General features: G+C 39.6%; 1 protein-coding gene across 2 annotated transcripts in view; it reads left to right on the forward strand.

Moving 5' to 3' along the window:
• The window catches only part of MTHFD1L (methylenetetrahydrofolate dehydrogenase (NADP+ dependent) 1 like), a 161,758-nt gene that overhangs the window by 58,397 nt on the left and 80,805 nt on the right, over positions 1–22,556 (forward strand). For both annotated transcript variants that reach the window (XM_054194419.1, XM_054194418.1), the window contains 2 exons: positions 1,486–1,554; positions 7,600–7,711. In XM_054194419.1, coding sequence (XP_054050394.1) covers positions 1,486–1,554; positions 7,600–7,711 — 181 coding nt within the window. The remainder of the gene's footprint in view (positions 1–1,485; positions 1,555–7,599; positions 7,712–22,556) is intronic.

A 22,556-nucleotide genomic window follows, 5' to 3' on the forward strand; every position in this document is an offset into this window, starting at 1 on the left:
CTTCCATGGAAATGATGGACCTTTGGCCATTCTGACAGAGAGCTGGCATGCTGGTGTTTCCTTGCGTTTTGATCCTAACTTCTAAAAAAAATAACATAGTAGGAAACAGAAATTTATTCTGTACTAATGCAGAAGAGGGAAAAGTGTATTGTTTTGCCACCAGTTTCTCTTATTACCTCTTTGTGGGTCTACTGGGGCTTGTAGATAGTGGAGGTTTACAAAATGCAAAGAACAGAGGAACATCTTTCCCTCTTCTCTCTCCTTCCCTTCACTCTCCCCCAAGGAAATACTTGCTGTGCTTTAGTAGAAACCAGTTCTACTATTTTGGTTTCAGTGCATTTTTATCCAAGGCCAAATATTCTGCCTCATTTTCCTCTGAAGTCTGTGTTCAGATGTTATGTTCAGAAAGGGGAAACTTGAATTTGTATAAAATACTGTACTTATGTAACGACCACATACTTGTATGTCCCTCATTTGTTTGTCGTTCTGATTTTCAGACAGAGTTTGATTGTTCAAACAATCAAATAAGCCACTGCTTATAGTACTACTGCATTTTTTTTCTATCCGTGATCTAGTTCTTTCAAAACAAAACACATTCTCTTCTCAAAATCAAAGTACTTTAGGAGTAAATTGAAATACATGCTTGTGTTTTCTAGATAGCACTCTGCATATAGTTTGATAGTGCTCTGCATACTCTAGAGCCATTTTTTTCAAAAATAGGCATTGGATTTTAGTGTAGAGTGATGTCATGACTTTCTCTTATTTTAAATTAAGTCAGTGTGAAACTTCTACTTAATATCCAGCAAAATTTTTAGGGAGGAGTAAGATTATTTTTTTTTTACAACTAAAATTCACGCAGCTCCTTCTGTCCTCTCATCATCACAGTAAGGCACCTCTAACTTCTAATATCATGATGTCTTCATGGTCTACCCCTAGTCAACTCTGTGTCCGCTTTCATCCTGTGTCTATTACATATATATATTTGTACAAGTCTTGAAAAATACCCTTTCTGGTAGTTGCTAGCTATTGATTCATGCTATTGGTTCTCTCATGAAAGAAATACATCTGTCATTTCTTTAGGTGGTTTTAGCAAGTTATTGCCTTCTTGCTGTCTCAGGTCTCAGTGGCCTTACTTCTGCTTCGTCTTTTGTTCCCATGGACATCCTCGTGCTGATCGCTTAATACTCTGTTTCTGATCTGTTAATGAAATAGGAAGACTATTTACATACTGCCTTTTAAGTGTATTCAGAGCAAAATTGTTACTATTTCTGGCACGCTGTAAATACAGTATGTTAGAAGTCTTGAGGTAACATCTAAATAAATTCTTTATGCAGCACTGTATCACTGCTTATCCATTATGGTTATGAGCACACTTTCTTTTTCTCCTTTGAAGTGTAACCCTGTTTTAACTGTAAGCTTAAATGTAACTCAGAAATGTTGCACCTTAGAACTGACTTCCTCAAAATGTGGACTCTTGTTTTTTAGGGAGTAACAGGTGCTTTGGCAGTTCTGATGAAAGACGCAATTAAGCCCACGCTAATGCAGACATTAGAGGTGAGTATGGCTTACGATGCCTGCCTTTCTCTGGCTTTCAGATCCCGTATTGTACTTGCCGTGCTTCTCTCTGGTGACTACGCTTAACTTTCAAGGTTCAAGCCAGGGTCAAATCCATAGAGGCATTTTAGCAAGTGTTCATTTGTGTATGTTAAATAATCAACTCTATCTGCATTTATACCTTTTTGGTGGGTTGGGTTTTTTTTCCCTTTCTTTGAGACTCTGGCTTTAGTTATAATTTTGCCTGGCGTTGCAAGCAAGCTGCAGCACACTGCTGAACTGCTTCTGAGCACGCTGGAAGGCAGGCTGGGCTTCCAAGTAATAGACTTCCTTCTGTTTAATCTTGCTTTTCTGGGGAAGTTTCCTTATTATGTAATTCCTTTACATGGATATTCCCATGATGATTCCCACAGCCCAGCGTTTTGGGTGAAAAGTAGGTGCTTAGCTGAGGCCATTCTATTCCGTATTATAGTTTGTGCTGTTTAGAAACACAGAAGGGTCCTTTTGCCTGTTTACGCTTTTTCAAAAGATGTCTCCCAGCCACCCTATCCTACCAGAGTGCCTTCAGGGACTAAATGAAGCTTCGCTGGCCCGTGAGAGGAATGTTTTACACTTAACTCTAGTGAGCTTTCTTCCAAGAGCTCAAAGAGCGCAGAATTAGTACAACCTAACTTTGTTTCTGGGCAGTCTAGTATTGCCTTTTCAATAGTAAGCTGAATGATGAGCAGTATTCATGGGGAGGGGGAGGAAGAAAGATGGGGAAATAATGAAGCAGTTTTGGAAACAAATGCATTAGGAGAAAAATTAATATATATTATTGAAAGTTTGACCATCAAAATTACATAGCTGGAATATTTCACAATTCCTGGTATGGTGAAAAGAATGTAGAAACACACCAGTGCAATCCCCGATTGGTAAAAAATGTTTTATTTTCTACAGCATGTCAAAGTGATAGTTTCCTTTTTGCTTTTGTGTTTGGACAGGGACAACTTCCTACTCTCAGGGAATATTAGAAAAATAGAATTTAAGTCTATGTTAGCCATCTTAATTACTTTCTTCTGCAAAAAACATCTGTTCTTTCATGTGGCTGTATGAAGAATATATGTCTGTGTCAGAATTTAATATAACATCCAATAGCAGAAACTGGAGGTCACATAGAATCAAGAATGTCATGGCCAGAACTGTGTATTGAATCGTCACTTGGATAACAATGTGTGCATTAAGCATCAGTGACAAGGTAGCTTTGATTCTGAGTGTTTAGTCTGCATTGCTCTATTTGCAATTTGCGTATGTTAGAAAAATAATATGGTTTTGTTGTAGTGTTCCAAAACACAGTTACAAACATCAGAAGAGTTTCTTTTGATTGATAGGCATTTGGTTCTGGGACTTGCATGCTTCCCCCTCCCCCCCCCCCCCCCGGATTTCTTTATATTCACATTTCTATGCAATAAAATTCCTGCCTTTTATGTGGTATTCTTTTCTAGTCTAATCTATGCTATGGCTGAAACATCTGCCAACTTTCATCAAACACTATTGCTTGTTAGGAAGACCCTGACTACAGTACCCAAGGATAGTTTTCCCAAAAATTCGTCTTACAAAGTTATTTTTAAAACTAAAGCAGCTCAAAAGACTGCTTCATGCTCCACTCCTGCCATTTGAGTCTCAAAGACAAACTTTTGTCACCCTTTGAATACCTGTTGGCTTGCAGGCTAATATAAGTCACCTGTCAAAGAATGAAAATCGCCAGTTTATCTAAATCTTTCTCAAGATAGTGCCGTGCTTTGGCCGATGTGTGCCTCTTGGACTATGTCATTGCTCTTGTGCAGAGATGCAACAGCCCGCTCTGTTGCTGCATGTGCTGTTGTTGCTGTTCTTGAGCCTCAAGCTTGCATCATATCCCATCTGCTGAATAAATACCTTTAATTGTTTTAAATTATTCATGTTAATAGCTTTAAGGGGTGCTAATTTTAATAGCTTCAGTTTTTTCCAAAAAAAGGGTGGGAGAGGAACAAGGATGACATTTTGCTCTGCACACATGAATGTAGTCAGTGATCCACTTGTGAGTTTAGAGCCTTCCAGCATGACAGATTTTAAGACAAGCTAATCCTAGTGTACCCTGAGGTGGTGGATGCAATAAAGTTGTTTCTGCTATAGCGAATGACGTATTTCTGATGAGTATGTGAATTCCAAGTCGTTCTTCTCGCAAACTAGAAAAGAGGAGAACTAGAGCCTAAATTACACTTGAAAAAATCCTAATAAATAACATCCAAAAGAAGAGGGACCTCTCAAGTTTCCAAAGAGGCTACCAATTGTAATTGAGCAACATAATCCTAATCCCTTCAGGGAGAACAAGTTCTCAATAAAAGTGCAAAGACCTTTAGCAACAGCACAATGACTTGACAACAGTAACATCAGAAATGATCCTACAGCACACAGATGGTATAAAATCAGAATAATATGATTACAGAGAACACAAATGCAGCTCAGACTGTGTCATGGACCTGTCCTGCGAGTAGGGATGAAACTGTTCACCAAAGCAGGTCTTCTAGATCACTTTGGTATTGTATTAAGCTGCGGAGGTCTGAGGAGTGGCTTCTAAGAGTCTATGGAAGGGGAGAAGAACGACCTAATCGGTAGATTTACACGAGCTTTATATGGGCATCTGCATGCACTGGAGAAGAGGTTTAGAAGTTCATAAAAATGACCGAATGCCAGTCCTGCGTGGAACTGAACTGGCAACTAGTGTCAGTGCTTTTCTTCATGCGTGAATTGATGCGTGTGTTTTAATTTTCTGTTTTCCTAAGAGGTTTCTTGGTGGGTTGATTTCCATCACAACCGTGCTACTCTATCACGACAAGTGCTGTCTCAAGGTGTTAGTGATTGACAGTGTTTTATATGCAGGAATGACACTAAAATTTCAAAATGGGCAATGTGGAGCACGCCACCCACAATAAATGTAGGCTTCAGTAGAACTTTTATCCAGTGCTGTAGAATTGAGTTGACTTTGTTTGAAATGTACATAATGATTTCATAGTGTTTACCCACGTTTGTCGTGAGAGATTTGTTCCCTCTTGAGCTGATCCCTTGATGTTTAGCCTTTGTTTAGACCATGCGTAAGGGAGCAGCTGCTCTATGGGACAACTCTGTAGTTGCAGGCTGGCTGCTCTGGGATGGTCTGCTCGTGGTACATTTGAAGTGCCACTCACAGTAAAGACGAGGGAAGGATGGTAATAAGCATTATAAACATTCTTCTAGCAGCCAGATAGCTTCAGATATTTATTGGCGTTCAGGGTTTATTTTCTTTTATTAAAACTTGGAAAATAAAATTTCCTGTACTGAAAACAGTCAGCACAATGCATCCCTGTGCCACTGTTTGTTTCTCCATATACATAGTTTATTAAGAGTGTAACGAAAACAAGTGGCAGCCCGCTGAGTGGGATGGATGGGCTGACACAGAGTTACTGAAGCTGGCCCAAGAAGACATTGTTGTCCCTGTTCCAGGGTGTGCCTGAGGCTCCCGAGATCCTGCTGGAGTTCACTCCCTTCGGTGCCTAGACTGTATTTTTCTTCCAGGATTACCCTTGTAAAAAGACCATTCAAATAACTCCTCCTTTTCTTCCGGTGGATTTCAGAGCTCCAGGGGAGCATCTGTCCATGCCAGTAGTTTAGTACTGTGTTTGGATTTCAAGGGGGCCTCTTGGCTGCTGACATTCTGGTTGTTGGACCCTGCAATCCAAATTTCCTTCCATCTTGTGTGGATAAACTCTTGGAAGCACAATTGCACAGGGAATGTTGTGGGAGACCCTTCTGGTCCCCTCTCTGCATAGCTGCCACAGTATGGGCTGGGCTGCCCTTTCATCATCCATGTTTGTGCTTCCGTGCATCGCATCTGCCCATCTGTGTGCTGGGCTCTAACGAGAGCAGCCCTATAGTTGCTTGCCACAAGAAATAAAGGGCTTGGAAAAGTAAAATTTAACTTAGTGAGTAATAAAACACAAATAAGAATTAATCTTGTGGGATTTCAATCTGGTAGCTGAAAACTGCAGTCTTACTTATTTGAATACCAGAAAGGTAAATACTGTGTTAAAGTAAAAGTAAAATTTAAGGAAGTAAAACTTAAGTTGGTGGAAGTGGCTTGCATTTTATTCTGTATAAATTATAAGCTCTTCAGCATAGGGCTAATCTTTTATTTTGCACAGCACCTCCCATTAGATTGATGCCCAAACACTATAAGAAGCTTTAAAGGTGTACATAGTTCAAGTTAATTTGTTTGCATAAATATGTAAAACCTCAACTGATATTGCAGTATGTGCTCATTAGCAGATAGAAAACAAGAAAAAAAAATCCTAATTATACACTATGAAGTCATCGTGTTATGATGATAATAATCTGCATCATTCCTTTTGTTACAGGGCATGATTTCTGGTTTATTTACTTTTTCTGCTCCTGTTCTACTGTTTCATCTCTAACATGTATGAGGCAAAATTGTCTTTGGATTGTAGCTTAATTGTCCATTTTTTGGAGAATATGCCCTGCCCGTATATATGCGTATTCTCCTTTTTCCTCTCTTGATTTAAAAAAAATAAAAATAACCCATTAGAACAAACCTGTAGTTTGACATGCCACTGGATAAAAAGTTACTTGTCTTTGCTCTGAACAAAATAATGTATAATTAGTTCTAGAGGAAGCAATAAAACAGACGCTCGTTGCTGGTATATTTTATATGATTTGTATTCAGTATTGCTGAAAGATAAAAATCTGTTTTCTATAGTAGCAAGTATTTCACTACTGTAATCCAATTGTTCCGGTGTTTTATGGAAAACATGAACATTTCTGTGTATGTAGGTTGTTCTCTTAAGACACTTTGCGGGGGAAACAACCAGCTTGTATTAAATGGTTAATAGTTTCCAAGTTGTGGTTCATGGGACTGTTGGATGTGGCCTGCAGCTGATCTGCGCAACACTGTCCTCCTTAATTGGTATTTCTGGTCAAAAATGGAGGAAGATTGCCCAGTAGGTTGCCTGAAATTTTGAGGGTTGGCAGTGCCTCCTAGTACAGAATGTGTTAAGAGATGGAGATAATCTGAAGTTGTCTGCTTACCTTTTCTTTAACCAGCTGAGGATTTTTAAAAGCATTAACACAACAACGGGGTTTTGTTTCCTTAAGTATTTTGTAGTAAGACAACTGAAGTGACATCCTTCCGTCTGATTGTGTATTCTGGTTTGGAGAAAAGGTAGCAGTTAATATAATTCACCTAATCCCTTTCTGTAGATGCTAATTTTCTAATTTCTCCTTTCCTTGTGATGCCAAAAAAGTAACAGGGAAGCTGAGATATGCTTACTATCTGACAAATTTTCCTATGTCATTACTTCATTAACTCCTTGCCTATCCTTTTGCTGTTTTAGATTGCTCCCTGCTACAGAGTCTACTTTCCTTGTGTATTTGTACAGGGGGAATTCCGCTTTGAACCCAGGGCTCCCAAATGCTGGGCCAGCAGCAGCTTTTTCCGTTGTATATCGGCATCCCCACTGCACCCCCAGCCATGTCCCTTCTCTTCTCCCTCTCCAGCTCTTTAACCATTGACTCTGATCCCTCACTGCTTCCGATGGCTACTTTGCCTGCCCAGGAATGGCAATTACAGTTAACGAGGAAAACAGGAGCAGTAAGGGATGGAGTCGGGTAGGAGCTGGGCTCTATTTGTGTACCGTCTGCAGCCACGCACTCAGTACTGACTGTAGTACCATAGCACGCCGTAGCATTAGGGCATGGGAAATATGAAACAGTAGTACAGGATTGGGAGAGAAGTTGTGTAAATTACCTACAGGTTGCACTGCGGTCTGTTACCTTTCTGTGATTGAAGCCAGTTCTGACACAAATGGGGTCTCAAGCACCTGAGATGTACCTACCTGCCCCCGAATTATCTAGCAGCGCTTACTCATTATATGTACTTTCGATTTATGTACAATTTTGATTAGTCTGCAAGAATATTGAGCTTGTGTTCTTACCTATCCATTAAATGAATGATATATTTTTTTTATCATTCAGGGAACACCAGTATTTGTTCACGCTGGACCTTTTGCTAACATTGCACATGGAAATTCTTCTGTTTTGGCAGATAAAATTGCCCTTAAATTAGTTGGAGAGAAAGGATTTGTAGGTAAGTAATTATTTTGTTTATTATATTATGGTTTATTGGAAAGTTGGCAAACCATGATGTAAGTGAACGGATAAAATAGCAGTGAAAGGTAAGAATGCTACTTCACTTTATACTAATATTAATAATAATCTTAAATAATCTTTAATTGAATGTGTAAAAAAAACCCAAAGTGCTTCTTCTGTCACCTTGCCCTTTGTCTCAAGCATTCCTGTCACCATGTTTGAGATTCCACAAGGTGGCTGAACCAGTTAAATGACTGGATTGCATTGAAAGAAGTATCCTGTAGTTCCTTGTATTAGTATTCATCTGACCTCCTTGGTAAACAGGCAGAAACCATTCCCTTTTCCTGCTGAAATATTTCTCTGCCAATTCAGCAAACTCAGGCAAATCAGGGTTCAGATGTCCCTGAGCCAGTACAGAGGAACAGCAGAGGAAAGGTGGTAGAAGACAGAGTAAGACTGCCTTATTTTGGTGGCAGTGAGCCATTAGATTGGTCCAGCTGCATTGTAAAACCTCACCATGAGGCCCTCCTGTTCCCGTGAAAGCATGTGGGTGGGTGGGCAGACTCTTTTCATATTAAGAATTCAGCCTGCACAAGCAACAATAGACACGTAGAACTTGCTGTTATGGTCACAGGCAAAATAAACTTGTGGCTCTACAGTGAACTAGTATTTATAAAAATTGTTGTGTGTGTTTAAACTTCAGAATAAAATGAAAGGGGTGTTGCTACTTTGCAGTAGTAATGCCTTTGCACTGCGCAGCCATTCTCTTCTGTGTCCTGAACAGACAGGTTGGCTTACGTTAGTCCTAAAGTTGAACTTTGAGTACCTGTGGAACAATGCCCTTGAAGAGGTGCAGTGATGTGAAACATGAGGTTTCTTCTGCTAGCACCCTTAAACTCGCAGAGAAACATCTATGTATATGCTTATGGCATGCTTATGTATTGCTGTAAATTATATAAAGGGAACCAAATCACTTGAAAGTACTGTTTCTATTTAAATTCATTGGTAATCATAGAAAGAACGGGGGAGTTGTTTGCATTGTTATAGAATGCTTATGCTTTTTGTTATGATATGAATCAACCTGCATATTTACAGATAGAGAATAGAAAGGTTTCTTATACAAAGTTGTTGGCTAGTGAACAGGAAGATAGATGGGTATCTTCTTACAGAAATCTTTAAAAGTAACAAAAATTAATACCAATGAAAAAATAAAGGATTGAAACCTGTTGTAGATCATATTGACTTTCAAAAAAACCTAAAGGAATACATCACACTGACATTCTCTGAGTAACAACAAAAAGGTTGAACAGGTAGAAATTCTATTTGTGAGTATTCCGTTATCTTGAGGGCTTTCTTCTTTTTAACTAATATTTATTAGTTTTCTATTTTCTCTTTTTTGCTTGTTCATCTTTGTAGAAGTAAGTTTCTGATCTCCCTAACTATTCTGTGCCTAGAAGTGTTCTCCATCTTTTTTTTTCAAATGTGCAAAGTGCCCAGAATGATTTTTAGATCCTTGTTATGATATTGTTAACAACATTAATTCCTAGAGTCAGTTTTGCTAACCTCTGCCCTTCTGATTCAATATAATTTGCAAAGATTGTTGGACATTTGCATGTAATATTTTGTTAGGAAGAGTATTTTTGGGAAAAGTTTGATTCAGCATTCTGCTCTCACTTCTTACGCTTAGGTAGGAGTAACTAGGGAAGTGCTGACCTCTGTAGGAAATAAAGTATTGCACTTAAGGTGGTGAAACATGAGGTTTTCAAGGTAGTCTGGGCACGTGTTGGGTGTTTTGTGTTTCCTTTTTAAAATGCTCATGTCAAGGAAAAAGGTTGTTTTCTTCAGTGTTACTATTGTACAGCTGAAGGGTCTGTTCATTTCCCTCTAATAAACAAACATCCATTCAAAGTAGGAACATTTTGCATTCTGAATACGCTTATTTAATGATAACAGAATTGGCGTTTCATTGAGCCATGTGTGTTGTTATATGGCTTTGTGGAATGAAGAGCAAAAGCGTGTAGGGTAGCTAACATTTTCATCTTCATTGGGTGAAGTGACCTTGTTTCTGCAGTGAGCAATCTTTTCAAGTGGGAAGTTTGCCTTGTATCAGCTGAATGGAAGTAGGTTGGCAGCAGTCTTGAGTCTTGATCCGGGTTTTGGAGCCCAAAAAGTATCACCTTGGATTTGGATTCCCCTCCATTCAGCGCACTGAGGGCATATCCTTGCATTTTATGCTTTTTTTTGATCTTATCCACCTGTTTGTCTTTAACAGTCTTTTTTGCTTTGTTCGTCTTTGGCCCCAGTTTCTCTGTTGGGAGACAAAGCGGCGTAGCTGCAACAGAGGAAAACCTTTGTGTGTTGCCAGCTAAAGGCTCTTGTTCAGATTTTGTTCTACAGAACACAAATCCCCGTGAAACTGGCTTTAAAATGAGATTGCCTTTGCTCTGCTGAGTAGAGAACTTCAGCATGATTTTTAGATCCTTGTTAGATTATTAAAAGCAATAGTTCCTAGAGTGGCCTACTTAAATAAACTTTGCAGGTAGTCACAAGTGCAAATGGTTGTTCTAACGGTTGTAATTACCGTAAGCTTTATGTTTTAAAAAAAATACCTTCTTTCTGGTAACTAGTCAGAACACAAGAGCAGAGACTACATGTAGCACTTGCTGGTTTATTAAATACTTGCCTATCCTACCCTACACAACTGGTCTAAAATGACAGCTACAAAGTGTGCCCTGGTCGACATTGAGGTTATGTCCGTTCAGGCAGAGAGCCCATTGCCTGGCAAGCTACACAGCAAAGCAGTTAGCAAGAAACTCAACCACATTCTGCTCAGTGTGGCGTGGGCCTGAACCCCGTACAGCTGTGGAAACTCGTTGGGGCAAAGCTGTAGTTAATTCAGACGGTAGGAACGCAGGACAGCCATGCCGCAGTTCTGTAACTAGCTGAACAACTTTGGTTACTCCCTCTTGCTTAAAAGTAAAAATTTTCACTGCTCCACATTTCTCTTGCCACTGTTCTCGTGCAGTTCCTCCTTTCCTCACATTGGATCTGGCACTCATTAGATTCTTGTATGAGCAATTGGAGTTCATGTTTTGCCATGTAGGTTAGTTGCATAAGCTCATGAAAGAGTCTCAGAGGTGCTGGAAACGGCATAAGGTAAGTGGCAGAACTGCATGGCCGGGAGAGGCATTATAGGGACCGCGCGCTATGAGATTGGCTCTCAGCTTTGTGCAGCTGCTTCCAAAGCTGGAACATAAGAAATCTGTGACAGGGTCTGCAATTAAATTAATTTCCTGTATAGTAGAATAAATATCTTAATATGCATATGCTAGCTCACTCACTGTGAGATGGGATGATGATACATATAATGTATATAATTATATATTTATTCTTTATATATTTATCTATTTATTATTTACATATTTAATTTATTTTTATATATTTCTTATTTCTTACTTTATTTTTACTTAAGCCGTAGTTGTTTCAGAGCAGAATCTCCTGCTAAGTGTGTAGACAGTACTAAGGAGAATAGCATGGCCTGAGCTTGCACCACAGTTTCACAAATACAGATTTTTTTTTATTTTCTGTCCCAACTTAAGCAGCCTCCTTCCTCCAGCTGCTTGTTTCCAGTCCTATGCAACCCCTCTCTGGCCAGCACACCTGTTCATAGAGCCACGTGATAAACTAAACTGGAGAGTTGGTCCTGATTGAAAACAACTACAACAAAAAAATCCCCTTCCTTCCCCTCACAGACAGTGGCTGGGCAAGCGGTTATGTGTGCGACAGGGGGAAGATGAGATAATGCCACATAAGATGGCGCTTTTGCTGAAATAAATATTTATAATATTATAGCCTCATTTGGAGCTTTAAAGTGCCAGTAAAGCTACTGTGGATGCACTAGCTAATCAGACTGAGCCTGCATTGCCAGAGCAGCTAAGCCTGTCTCCTTTCTCAGCCTGTGCTCAAGTGTTTTTGCATGACATCCCGGCAGAAACCTATTGCACTTTGTGTTGGCTTAGTTTTCTGCTGACTTAACAGAGAAGCAGTTCAGCCCAGAGTCACAAAAACACCGGAGCTAGTGCAGGGGAGGGTGAATTGGGACAGCCAGCAGCAAAAAACCAATATCTGTTGTGTAGATCCCACTGTTCGCGTGACCACGTGCCAAGGCCAGAAAAAAAGCCTTGCAAAATGTTCTTTTTAAATTTATTTTTAAAGCTTATTTTGTCTCTCTGGCCTGCGTTGCCCGTTTCTCTGCGTGCTCTGCAGCTGGAAAATGCAACGTGCTGTGCCTTTTGAGTAGTGTTGGTTAACAATGATGTAGACAGTCTGGTGTTAAAAAAAAAAAAAAATCGACACAAAGTTTAACCGCTGAGTCCTGTTGTGAACTCTCACTAATTGAAGGCATTCCCTGCTTCAGCTTCAGGTATCCAAGTGAATCACAGGCCCTCATTAAATTCAAGACAGCCTAAGCCTTTTAGCTCAGCTTGTCCATTCCCTCTTCCCCGAGCCTTGTTGCTGCGTACTGACAGCTCAGTCTTTTTGCTCTGATTTTGAGTTCCCTCGGTACGAGTTTTACCAGTGAACTTTTAGTGCGATGTCTCGGCTAGCACTGGGTGGCTTTGCGCTTGTTTGTCTTCTCAGGCTTTTACTGCTTCGGGCCCGTTTCCTTCCAAATTCCCCCCATCCTTGCTATGTGCAACCATGGCCGGCTGAGGAGGATGGCTGTGTGCCGCAGGCAGCCCTTGCACTGGCCACCTGGGCCACCACCACGCCGATGGCCAGGGAAGTCTTGGACTGCGTCACGTTGACTGTGCCCATCTTCACAGTTGCTGTCAGGGCTTTGCGGTCTCTCACACGTCTCTCTAGCCCCTCTGGCAGCAGCATGACGTCTGTTTCTGACATTTCATTTTCCTTTTGTGTGAAAGGTTGCCTAAGCTGCCCTGTTTAACCAATTCTGCAGCACTTGCTTTGGTTCACCTTAACTGTTAAACAGCAAAGACAGCTGACATCTCAGCAGAGGCAAGGAAAGGAGCTTGGCGTCTAGGCTGAGTCTTGTGCTGTGACTTAGTGGGGAAATATATCTTTATCTGTATTTAGCCAATTACTTTTGTGGGGATTTTTTGCTTTGTTTTGTGGTGTTAACCTTTTTCATTCCCCTTTTGTTCTTCATCGCTCTCCTCTGATGTAGGAACGTCAAACTTGTGGCTGATCCACAGAAGCTGGTTAATACTGAAGGCCACACCTGGTGTAAATTGCAACTGAAGTTGTTACTGACAGCACTGGGGATAAATTTGCCACTTCTGTAAAGCTTCAATTTTGCACAAGTTTCTCCTTGTGCTTGTGTTCTTCTTTCATATTTCAGGGGATTGTGCTTTGATTGGCTGGAAATCCTCTTCTGAAATGACCTCTGTGCCTCATCTTTCTTTTCTCCATAGTTTCCCACCATTGCTTTGAGGAAAATTTTCATTGTTTCAGAAGTGTCATGGCAATTTTTGCAAACAAGAACACTAACCAGCTTTCTGGATGCATAGGTTAGAGTGATTGTCTTAAGTGAACAAAGAATTGTTTTATTTGTTTCTCTGTCAGCAGAAGTGCCATGTCTGGACCAACACAATCTATGATGTAGATGTAAAATGCTTGATTTTAACTCCAAAGATTACACTATTTAAGGAGGCAAGTGTTCTTGATACTATTTTGCCACATGAGATGCTGCGGTATAGGAAAGAAACATTTCACAAAATAGTTTTGGGTGTTCTTAAACACACATACACTTCTCAAGGATTTGGGAGATAGTGTATGGGTTCAATCACACCATAACTGCTGCCAATTAAGAGTCCCAGTCATAAGCACTGCACGTATGCAGAACAAAAAATAGAGTCCTTGTCCTAGAAAGACTTGCTAGTTACTCAAAGGGCAAGAGGTGACAAGTGCCTACTGACAGGCAGCTGGCAAAGCACAGGAAAATGGGCCTTTATCACAGTAGTATTGCCATCCCACTCACCCAGCAGTTTTCTTTTTTTGTGGTAGTTTCCAAGGGGGGGAAAAATTCTTGGTGTAGTTTGCAAATAGGCAAATTGTGAGAGGTTCTGTAGGCTTCAGGAGCCATGTCACGTGTCAGGGAAAGCAGAGGAAGGAGTGCAAAGGAAGCGTCAATGAGATGGAATTTATTCTGGTTGCTGATGTCTCAAATGTCTCTCTCGGGGCAGAGGTTTGTTTAGAGAGAGGTGCCTTGATTTGCACCCAGAAATGGAGGGCCCTAGACTACAGAACCCATACTAAGTTGTCACCTTTCAGGCATACCATGAGGGCAAAGTGGTTTGCGATCTTTGTTTACTCCTGTGGGCATGCATGCAGGCAGCCTTGGTAAGAAGGGAAAGGAGATATCAATAAACCAAAGAAAGGACAGGGAAATTTTAGTAACTTTGTCAACACAGAATGCAGCTAGTTACTCCATGTGATGAGTCTGGTGCTCTGCTGAAGAAGAAGTAATCATTTCTGATGCTTAACACATTTAACATGGTCACAGCTTGTTACATCACATCTCTCTGCTGCTCATTCCTCCTCCTGTGTTGGCTTAAAGCAACAAAAATACCTTCTAAAAATCCAAGTTCCTTTTCTGCACAGGTCAGTTTGTTTCTTGATAAGGCAAATAGAAAGGATGAACTATTAGGTCTTTTAGTCAGTGAATGCAGGCTGCCCAAGAGGAGTTTTGAAGACTTAAAGGATGAAAGAGGAAGAGAAATGAGCTTTCCTGAATCATATTTGTCAGTGTGTCAGAAGTTATTGCAATAAACAACTCAGCAGATTTCCCCATCCATCTTTTTAATCCCTTGAAGGTGTTTCAGCTTAGGAAAGGGGTTGTTGTAAATCAGAAGAAAAGCGAAGCATGAATATGTTTTTGGAATCTTAAACAAAGTCCTTCTGAAGTTTGTTTTTCAGGCTTGGACTGTATGTTTGGCAGTTGCTTTCTTTCCTACACCCGATAAGCAAATCCCATTCAACACTGAGAGCACACTGCGCTGATCAAGGTCGAGTGTGACTTTGTCTTCCCTGGTGTCATACCAGGTGACAAGAAGAGGGTTATTGCAAACTGTTGGTGCCTGAAACAAGGTTCACTTTCTGTTTCTTTCTTTAGATGGCCCACTTGGTGTGATTGGAAAGGCTTTGTCACACAATTTTAATGGTATAAACTCACGTAGAAGCAGTAAATTTTCATAAGCTAAGTAATTGACTCTTTTTATTGTGCTGGTACTCGTTAGAATAAACTAGTGATGCTCGCTGCTCTATCTGTTTAGTACATACAAAGTTGCATTTCAAAGGGTATCCAGTTTACACACTCTCAGAGCAGACGTTGTATAACAAGTTTATAAACAACCTTATGAAAATTGTGTGTGTTTAATACACTAAGTGAATAATCTTCAGTAGATTTTTTTATAATAACATAAGACACTCCAAAGTATGTTCCTAGTAGTAGTCTTTTTCGAAAAAAGGAAATAAAATCCAAATACTTTGGCTAAACTTCTTTTGGCACCAGTAGTACATGGGATACTATATTACATTTAAATGTTGAGTTCAATGATTTCTTTTTAATACTTTTTGTTGCTCGATACCACTAGAAAGGGGTTCCATGCAGTGACCCTCCAGAGAGCTTCAGTTTTTAAGATTCTGTCCAGCGTCTTTCTACCTTGTGTTAGTTCAACTCTGACGTCTTCAGTCCTTATTTTCACAAGAAACAAAATGTAATGCGATTACGTTCCAATATTTTGCTCTTTGAACCACTGTGGGTTTTTTCTTGCTTTAAGTGTCAAAGCAAGGCTAAGGTTTCATGGTACAAGCATTGTCAGCTTAGGTGTAACTGACATACTCTGAAACGTGTGTGCTACAAAATAGATAAGGGATGTTCAAAACTTTACAGTGTTTTCTCTGATCCCATTCATGGTGCAGCTGCTCAAGCAGCTGCGCTTAGCACAACTGGTGGTGGGGTGTTGGGGAGGAAGGTGATACTGTGCTAGTCAGTATTGCTGCAAGGCTCTGAAAATCATGATTTAGTAGTACAAGGCACGGTGGTACCACAAACTGCAAAATAAGGTACCATTACTGCTAGCAGATCTGTGAATCTCCACCGTTCACTTGTGAATAGTGATGCCATTCACATCCCGGGTGCAGTAAAAGTAAATCCAGTAAATCCATTTCTTTCACGTGTTGTAGAGTGGCAACAAAAAAATCTTCTCCTGTTTCCCCTTTGCTTTTAAAATCTTAGCAAATTTTCTTTACCGGTAAGCTGAAAAATCTTCAGAGACGAGATGTCGTGCAACACATTTTCCTTTACTGACAGCAAGTCAAAGTTCCTGAAAGCTGAGCTGATTTACTGCCTTGTCACAGATAATCTGGGTGCAAATCATGCATCCCTTGCTTAGGGCTTGCTGCCACTGAAAGTCAGGTGACAATGATTTAAATGACTTTCTATTGCAGAAAATACTCAAAACAGTCTTGAAATAATTTATGAATTATTCCAAATGAGAATCAAAACCCCTTTTTATATCTTTGTGTATTCGGAGTCCTTGAGAAAATTCTGAGCGACTCCATGTTTTCACTGCAGAGCTCTTGAAACTTTTTCTTCTGACAGTTCTGATCTTTAGGATACATTGCAAACTAAAGCTTTTCAGAAGGAAGATTGAGTAGAAGAGAGCTGTCCTGAATGGTTTTGTGTGTCAGGAAGAATTCTAGCATTGACCTTGGTATCATATGTCACTGTATGTCAGAGTTGAATTAATTTGGAAGCTTGTAAATTATGCAAAGCTAAACTCAAAACTGAAAGCTGGTATGATAATACTATATACAAACTATTGAATTATGTCTAAATAATGTTACGCTTGTCATAAAAAAAGTGGTGTTTTGCCCAATAAGGAGAGGTGATGCTATTTTGAAGAGAAAAGCTCCCAAATTATGAAGTGTCTTGTAGTGAGACTTTACCTTTTTCCCTTTGAAAAAAAAAAAAAATAAATCTACAAAGTGTTAGAAATTCACTTGGCATTCCCTCGCTACAAAATGTATTTGTAAATGTACATTCCCAAATCTGTTGTTGATATCCAGAATGATGAGGAGCAATTTGCAGGAATAAAAGAACATGTGATTATAAATCATCAGCCATTTAGCTGAATTCTCTGCTTTATTTGACAAGCATATCAGATGATCTTCATAAACTGACTGAGCTCCAGTTTGAAACTAGCTAGGATTTTTAACTCTTGCTGCTACTGCTGGTAAGCTAGCTGGGTTTCCATGGACAACTGGGACTCATTTGGTCTTGTTCTCTAATACTGTGTTCCAGCTTAGTCTTCTCTCTCTCAGGTGATAATTTTTATACTGTCTGTGACTAAACAAGCACAGCTTTTCTAATCTTTTATAATTAATGCTAGGTTTGTCATTCCTATGGCATAGCCTATCTGCTTTTTTAGTTTCTGCGTCTGTTACAGTATTCACTTAATTCAACATAGGTACACACACAGAGCTCTGCAAAGTCACTTTTACCTTGATGGTGTTTATCCTCAGGTCAGTCACATTTTCATTCTCATTTTCTGTACATCATTCATTCTGTGATCAACTTAATACTGTCAGGCTCCCAGACTCTTCTCTGATGTTTGCAAGTATGAAGTTCCCAAATGGTAGGTCAGATTTTTGTCATTAATCTCCAATGGCAATGGCTGTTTACTAAAAACTTTCATTCTGTTTCTCTTCATTTCTTCCTAAACATCACAGCAGCTTTTTCCTGTGTGATATCCTAGTTCCTCTCCACTTTGGTGATGCTTTCAAATTTTGGCATCACCAGCATCGCGCCTCAGTCTTTCCGCTGAGGTTGTTTAGTGGATAGTAAAGGAGAGCCCTCAGGCTGGTCCTCTCTCCTGTCCCACAGTTCTCCTGTCAAGGCTGCCTGTTCTCTTCTCTCTTAATCATGCAATCATAATAATTTTCTAGCCTTGCTAACACGTTCCTGTGTATTGCTGTAGCAGGGTTTTTTTTTCCTGAAGGCCACGTTGATGAGACGTTGTCACATTTTTGTTACTGGATAAAGGGTTGTATCTGACATAGCCTGCCTCTGGTAGACAAAGGTTATAGTTCTTTCTTATCTCCATTTTTTTAAAATTATTCTTTTCTTAAAAAAGTGCATGAAAACCATTAAGCCTGTAGTCACTCTGATTTCCCCCACTCCTCTTACATTAGTTAAATACAGGGGTTGATACTTTTCAGATACAAGGCACCAGGAGAAAAGGAACTTATTTAAAATGCTTATACAAGCTTTATGTTTGGGGTTTTTTCTTCCAGGATTTTGAAATTCCTGATTCACTCTTTGTTAAGAGTAGTGCATTCAGTTCTTATGTGTTTTGGTTTTTTTAATTCCGTCTTTAGTACCTCACTTTATTAGCTTCTACTTTTTAATTTCTGTGGCTAAAGACGCTTGCAATTTGTTTTCATTTCCTTTGCAGGCTCTGATGCTCATTCTCTAGTGTAGCAACTCTGTCTGTTTTTTCCTTTCTGTTAGAACTTGTGTAATTAATAGTAACGTACCATCTTCTCAGAAAGGCTACCCTGCAGAATTACAAAACTGTGTATTTGACTGCCTTTCCTCCTAGCGACCAGCAGTTACCACTGTTCTCAGGCCAGATGTCATGTGAGAGACCAAGCATTTTAATTAGTACATTTAAAGGAATTTGAATTCATGGGTGAAGCAATTTAAAACATAACAATGACATGATAGAAAATAATGAAGAGGTAGCGTGGCCTTGCATGGTTGTTTTTAAGTTTGGGTTTTTTTGAAACTTTGCTGGTGGGTGGATGCTCCTCTGTGCCTCACTGGCAAAGGAATTAAATGGTTTTCTCACAGGCTAAGAGCTGTGAAGTGGCACGTGTGCGTGTCGGTCACGCGCTGAATGAAGTGTCACACCAGAACTGAACTGTCTGGGTCAGAAGCAAGCGGCAACTGGACATACATACCTTATCTGAGAGAGCCGTGCTTTGTTTTCTTCATATGGGTTTTCAGAGTAGAAGGGAAATATAGTGAGACAGTGTTTGGGTTGGGATTGTATTGCCTGGGGGATGACAATGGGGAGGCAGGAAGGGCAACGTGAATGTTCCTGCTGGCTGGCTTCTGAGAAGCTTGTGTCTTGAGGAGCCCTGTCCTTCCTCCTCTTTCTTGCCCAGTAAAAGACAAGGAGGCAGAGCTGCTGAGACCGTCCTTTGCCACCAGCAGCGCAAGTTCCATAAAAACTCCTGGTCTAGTGGCTGAGGCACTGTAATGCGTGTCAGGAAGCATCATCATGTTACCACCTCCATCCTTGACTAGCTTCATGGCCTTAAGCAAGTAATTTCAGCCTCCAGGTCTGCATATTTAATCTCATTCTTCCCGATTTGTTTATTCAGTTTATAAACTTTCTTAGGGGCGAGAACTGTCTCACCATAGCAAATGGGGAGATGCCAAACACTACAGTAATAGGAATTTTAAGGTAACAGGGGTCTTGTAGAGCCATGGCAGCTGCCAGTACTTAAACATGCATCAGGAATTCACTGACAAGCTGACATGGTATTCTAATGCTCTGTATGTTGACCTCTTCTGCAACACGTTAGAGCTTAACACGATTCTTTCCTCTGTCAATGACTTTCATAAATTAAAAGTATGGAGTGTACAACTGTTAAGGGCTATCCATTATTCTCGGTCTCAGGACAGTTCTCCAGAGGTAAAAATAGATAGGAAGGATCTGTCATTCATTCAGAAAGTAGAGGCACTGCCCAGTTCCTGATAAATAAAATACCGTTCCACCAAGTAGAAACTGATGACATTGCAACTTCTGTCCTGTTTGTTTTTCCTTCCCTCCTCAAGTTAGCAATCTTAACTAGTTTTAAAACTCCCAACTCATAAGAAGCAAATAAGCAGTTTCTTTTGTTACCTACTGGTTGTATTGTTTTTATTTATAAGAAGAAAGAACCAGAGGTTAAATAAATGCAAACAGTAAAGCATATATGCTAGGAAGTTCTCTTAATTCATCACTTGGCAGAGGAAATAAAAGCTGGCTCCCTAGCTAACAGCGTTACTTTTGCTTAGGGTTATTTGGCAGAAAATCCATCATCCTCTCTCCATTTGTGAGTATTTCATATTGACTTACACCCTTTAGCAAGGGTCAGCAGGGTAGAGTACACATAAAGAGCTCAAGTCCCATTTCAAAGGCTGAATTTTAATTTTAGTGGATGGTTTATTTTTAATATCATTTGAAAATGAAAGCTCTTTATTAGATGATTTTTTTTTGTTTGTTTGTGTTACTGGCTTTTTTGGTACTGAAATCTAATGTTCTTTTTGTGGACTACTTGCACAAGAATTAGGTTTGTTCAGACGTTTCCATCATGTTGGAGAAACCATTTTTTGCTTTTTATTTTCTGAGTCATTGTTCTGAATCTGCAGGCAGGAGTGCTTTGTTTTCTGAAAGCTTTTATAATTAAAATTGTTAATAATGTACAAATATGGAGGGGGTAATTTATGTGCTTATGTTTATGTGTGTATTTACTTTGTGAACTGGGCCTACTTCAAGGCTCCAGAGAAGTTAATACAAATGTGAAATGTGGTAAAGACGTAAATACATGCATTTCCATTTTTGATTATGGTAATTGCAGTTGGCAGAGTTTTAATATAATCTAGTAGAAGTTTGTATATAGCAGAGTTTATTTTCTGTTTTCTACTGGTGTTCCATGAACACACGCACACTGAGAGTTCAGTTAATAGGCATTTCAGGGAGAATTGTTCAGAGCTACGTTGTCTTCTTTGGGATCAGAACTCCGAAATGTTTTTTTTTCTACCCTGTCTACCCAGCCCAATTTGAAATAATATCATGGTCTGGGGAAAAAGTTAAGGTATGTCTTTATATGTTCTTGGAAGAAAAATACACATGCAGAGGGTTCCTAAGATTTTTATTTGCAGGTGCTTTGTTTTGCCTCATAAATTTTTTTAAGTACTCTGATAAGACAATATAGAAGAAACATATAGTGATTTCTCAAAATGTATGCTGACATCAAATTTTTGGTTTTTTTAAATTTTCAAACAACAAACCATATGCGTTGTTCTGGGAACTTCTGAATTGTTTTAACAGAAAATAGTTACTTCTCTTTGAAAACAGAAATTAGGTTCACTTACATATCTAATCTTATGGCCAGTGGGATTAGCTTTAAAGAAAAATATCAAGAATTCATGACTAGGGTTATAAATATGTTTCTAAACCATTTCTAAACATGTTAATTAGATTGCAAATAATACTAGGTTATGTATGGCTAGTATGATTTGTTAATGGGAAGAGTGTTGCTCTGGCAAATAGCCAAAGTGCCTTAGAAGGTCAGATGTTGACAGTATTTGAAAGTGTTCAGAGACTGTTCTCTGATTATATAAAATAATACATTAAAAGATTAATATCCTAAATGGTATATATCAGGGTCAGTTTGCTGCTTGGACCTTGCCATTTTATTTGTGCAGTTTTATATAACTGCTGTGTAATTAATTTGATTTGATTGAGAAAACAGATTAGATTCAAATACAGTAAGAGAAAATGTGGGTTACAACTGTTTTTAAATTTTGGGTGGCCTATCTGTCTTTTGCATGGTGGGTCTTTTTGTCAGTCCCTTTATCCTTGATGTGCCACGCTGGCAGCTTTATTGAAGCGGACAATCTCAAGCTCTTCAACTTTGCTTCCTGCAGTAATAAGGCACATGCTTGTAACGTGTCTTCAACTTAGCCCCAGCTGCAAGCTCTGAGGGGGCATGAAGCTTCAGGGACAGAGCAGATGCTTTACATGCATGAGGAGACGCTGCATCTATCTGCTGCCTCCATCTACCGCATCTCAAACAGGGCTCCCAAGAGGCTGAGTAACAGCTTCATAAATCAAGGGCTGCAGGTTCAGCTTTTCCTGCAGCCAATTAGGAATTCAGTGTATGGCTTGGGGTCCTCCGCTGCGCGAGGAGTGGGAAAGCACAAAAATGCCAGGGAGGGACACGGACGAAAGAGTGGCTGAGATGACAACGTGATGGGCAATTATGAAGAGGAACTGACAAAAAAATTTAATAATTTATAATCTGTAGTAAAGGGGGATCCACTAATAATGCAGAAATATTTCAGAAATGGTAATGGGTAGTTTGCAATGACAATTCTGTTGCCTTAATTACATGAATTGTGGTTAAGTGGATAAATTTGCAATAGGCATTAAAGAATTGGCTTAGCCATGAACAGTTGAAAGGATTTGGCTTGTAAACTAGCAGAATTATGGTTTGGTTTGGTTTTGGTTTTGGTTGTGTTCTTAATTGGGAAATCCATGTAGGAAAATCCTTCTCCATGTGGGATTTGTTGGTGTGTGACCTTAGTACCTTCACTCTCCTCAGTTTGTAATTCTTTCTGTAAGATAGATTACACGTATGCACACACATATGGTTCAGCAGACACAGTTATTTTCCACAGCAATTTTAACCAGCTGAGTCCTTTTTCCTCATCCAAAAATTATAGGGAAAACAGTAAATACATATTAATAAGTTTGACACAAGCCATCAATCTTACACTTTGAGTAGAGGTTCAAATACTGCCTTTGTAGAGTTTATTTTAGAAATATAGGCGATTACAACCAAGCTAATGCCTATCTGCAAAAGGTTTTGGAGGGCTTACATCTGAAAAGCTTCCACGATTTCCAAAGTTGCTCCTGCTGTATTTCTCCATGCACGTGGCTATTGCATAAAGTCTGTGCAGCACAGTGAGCTTTACGTGCCTGCTTCTTCTGCCCTTGTCTGCTCTTCTGTGGCTTTTGATGCATGTTCTCACCACTAGT

Source organism: Rissa tridactyla, chromosome 3, assembly GCF_028500815.1.
Source record: "Rissa tridactyla isolate bRisTri1 chromosome 3, bRisTri1.patW.cur.20221130, whole genome shotgun sequence".
NCBI classification, from domain to species: Eukaryota; Metazoa; Chordata; class Aves; order Charadriiformes; family Laridae; genus Rissa; species Rissa tridactyla.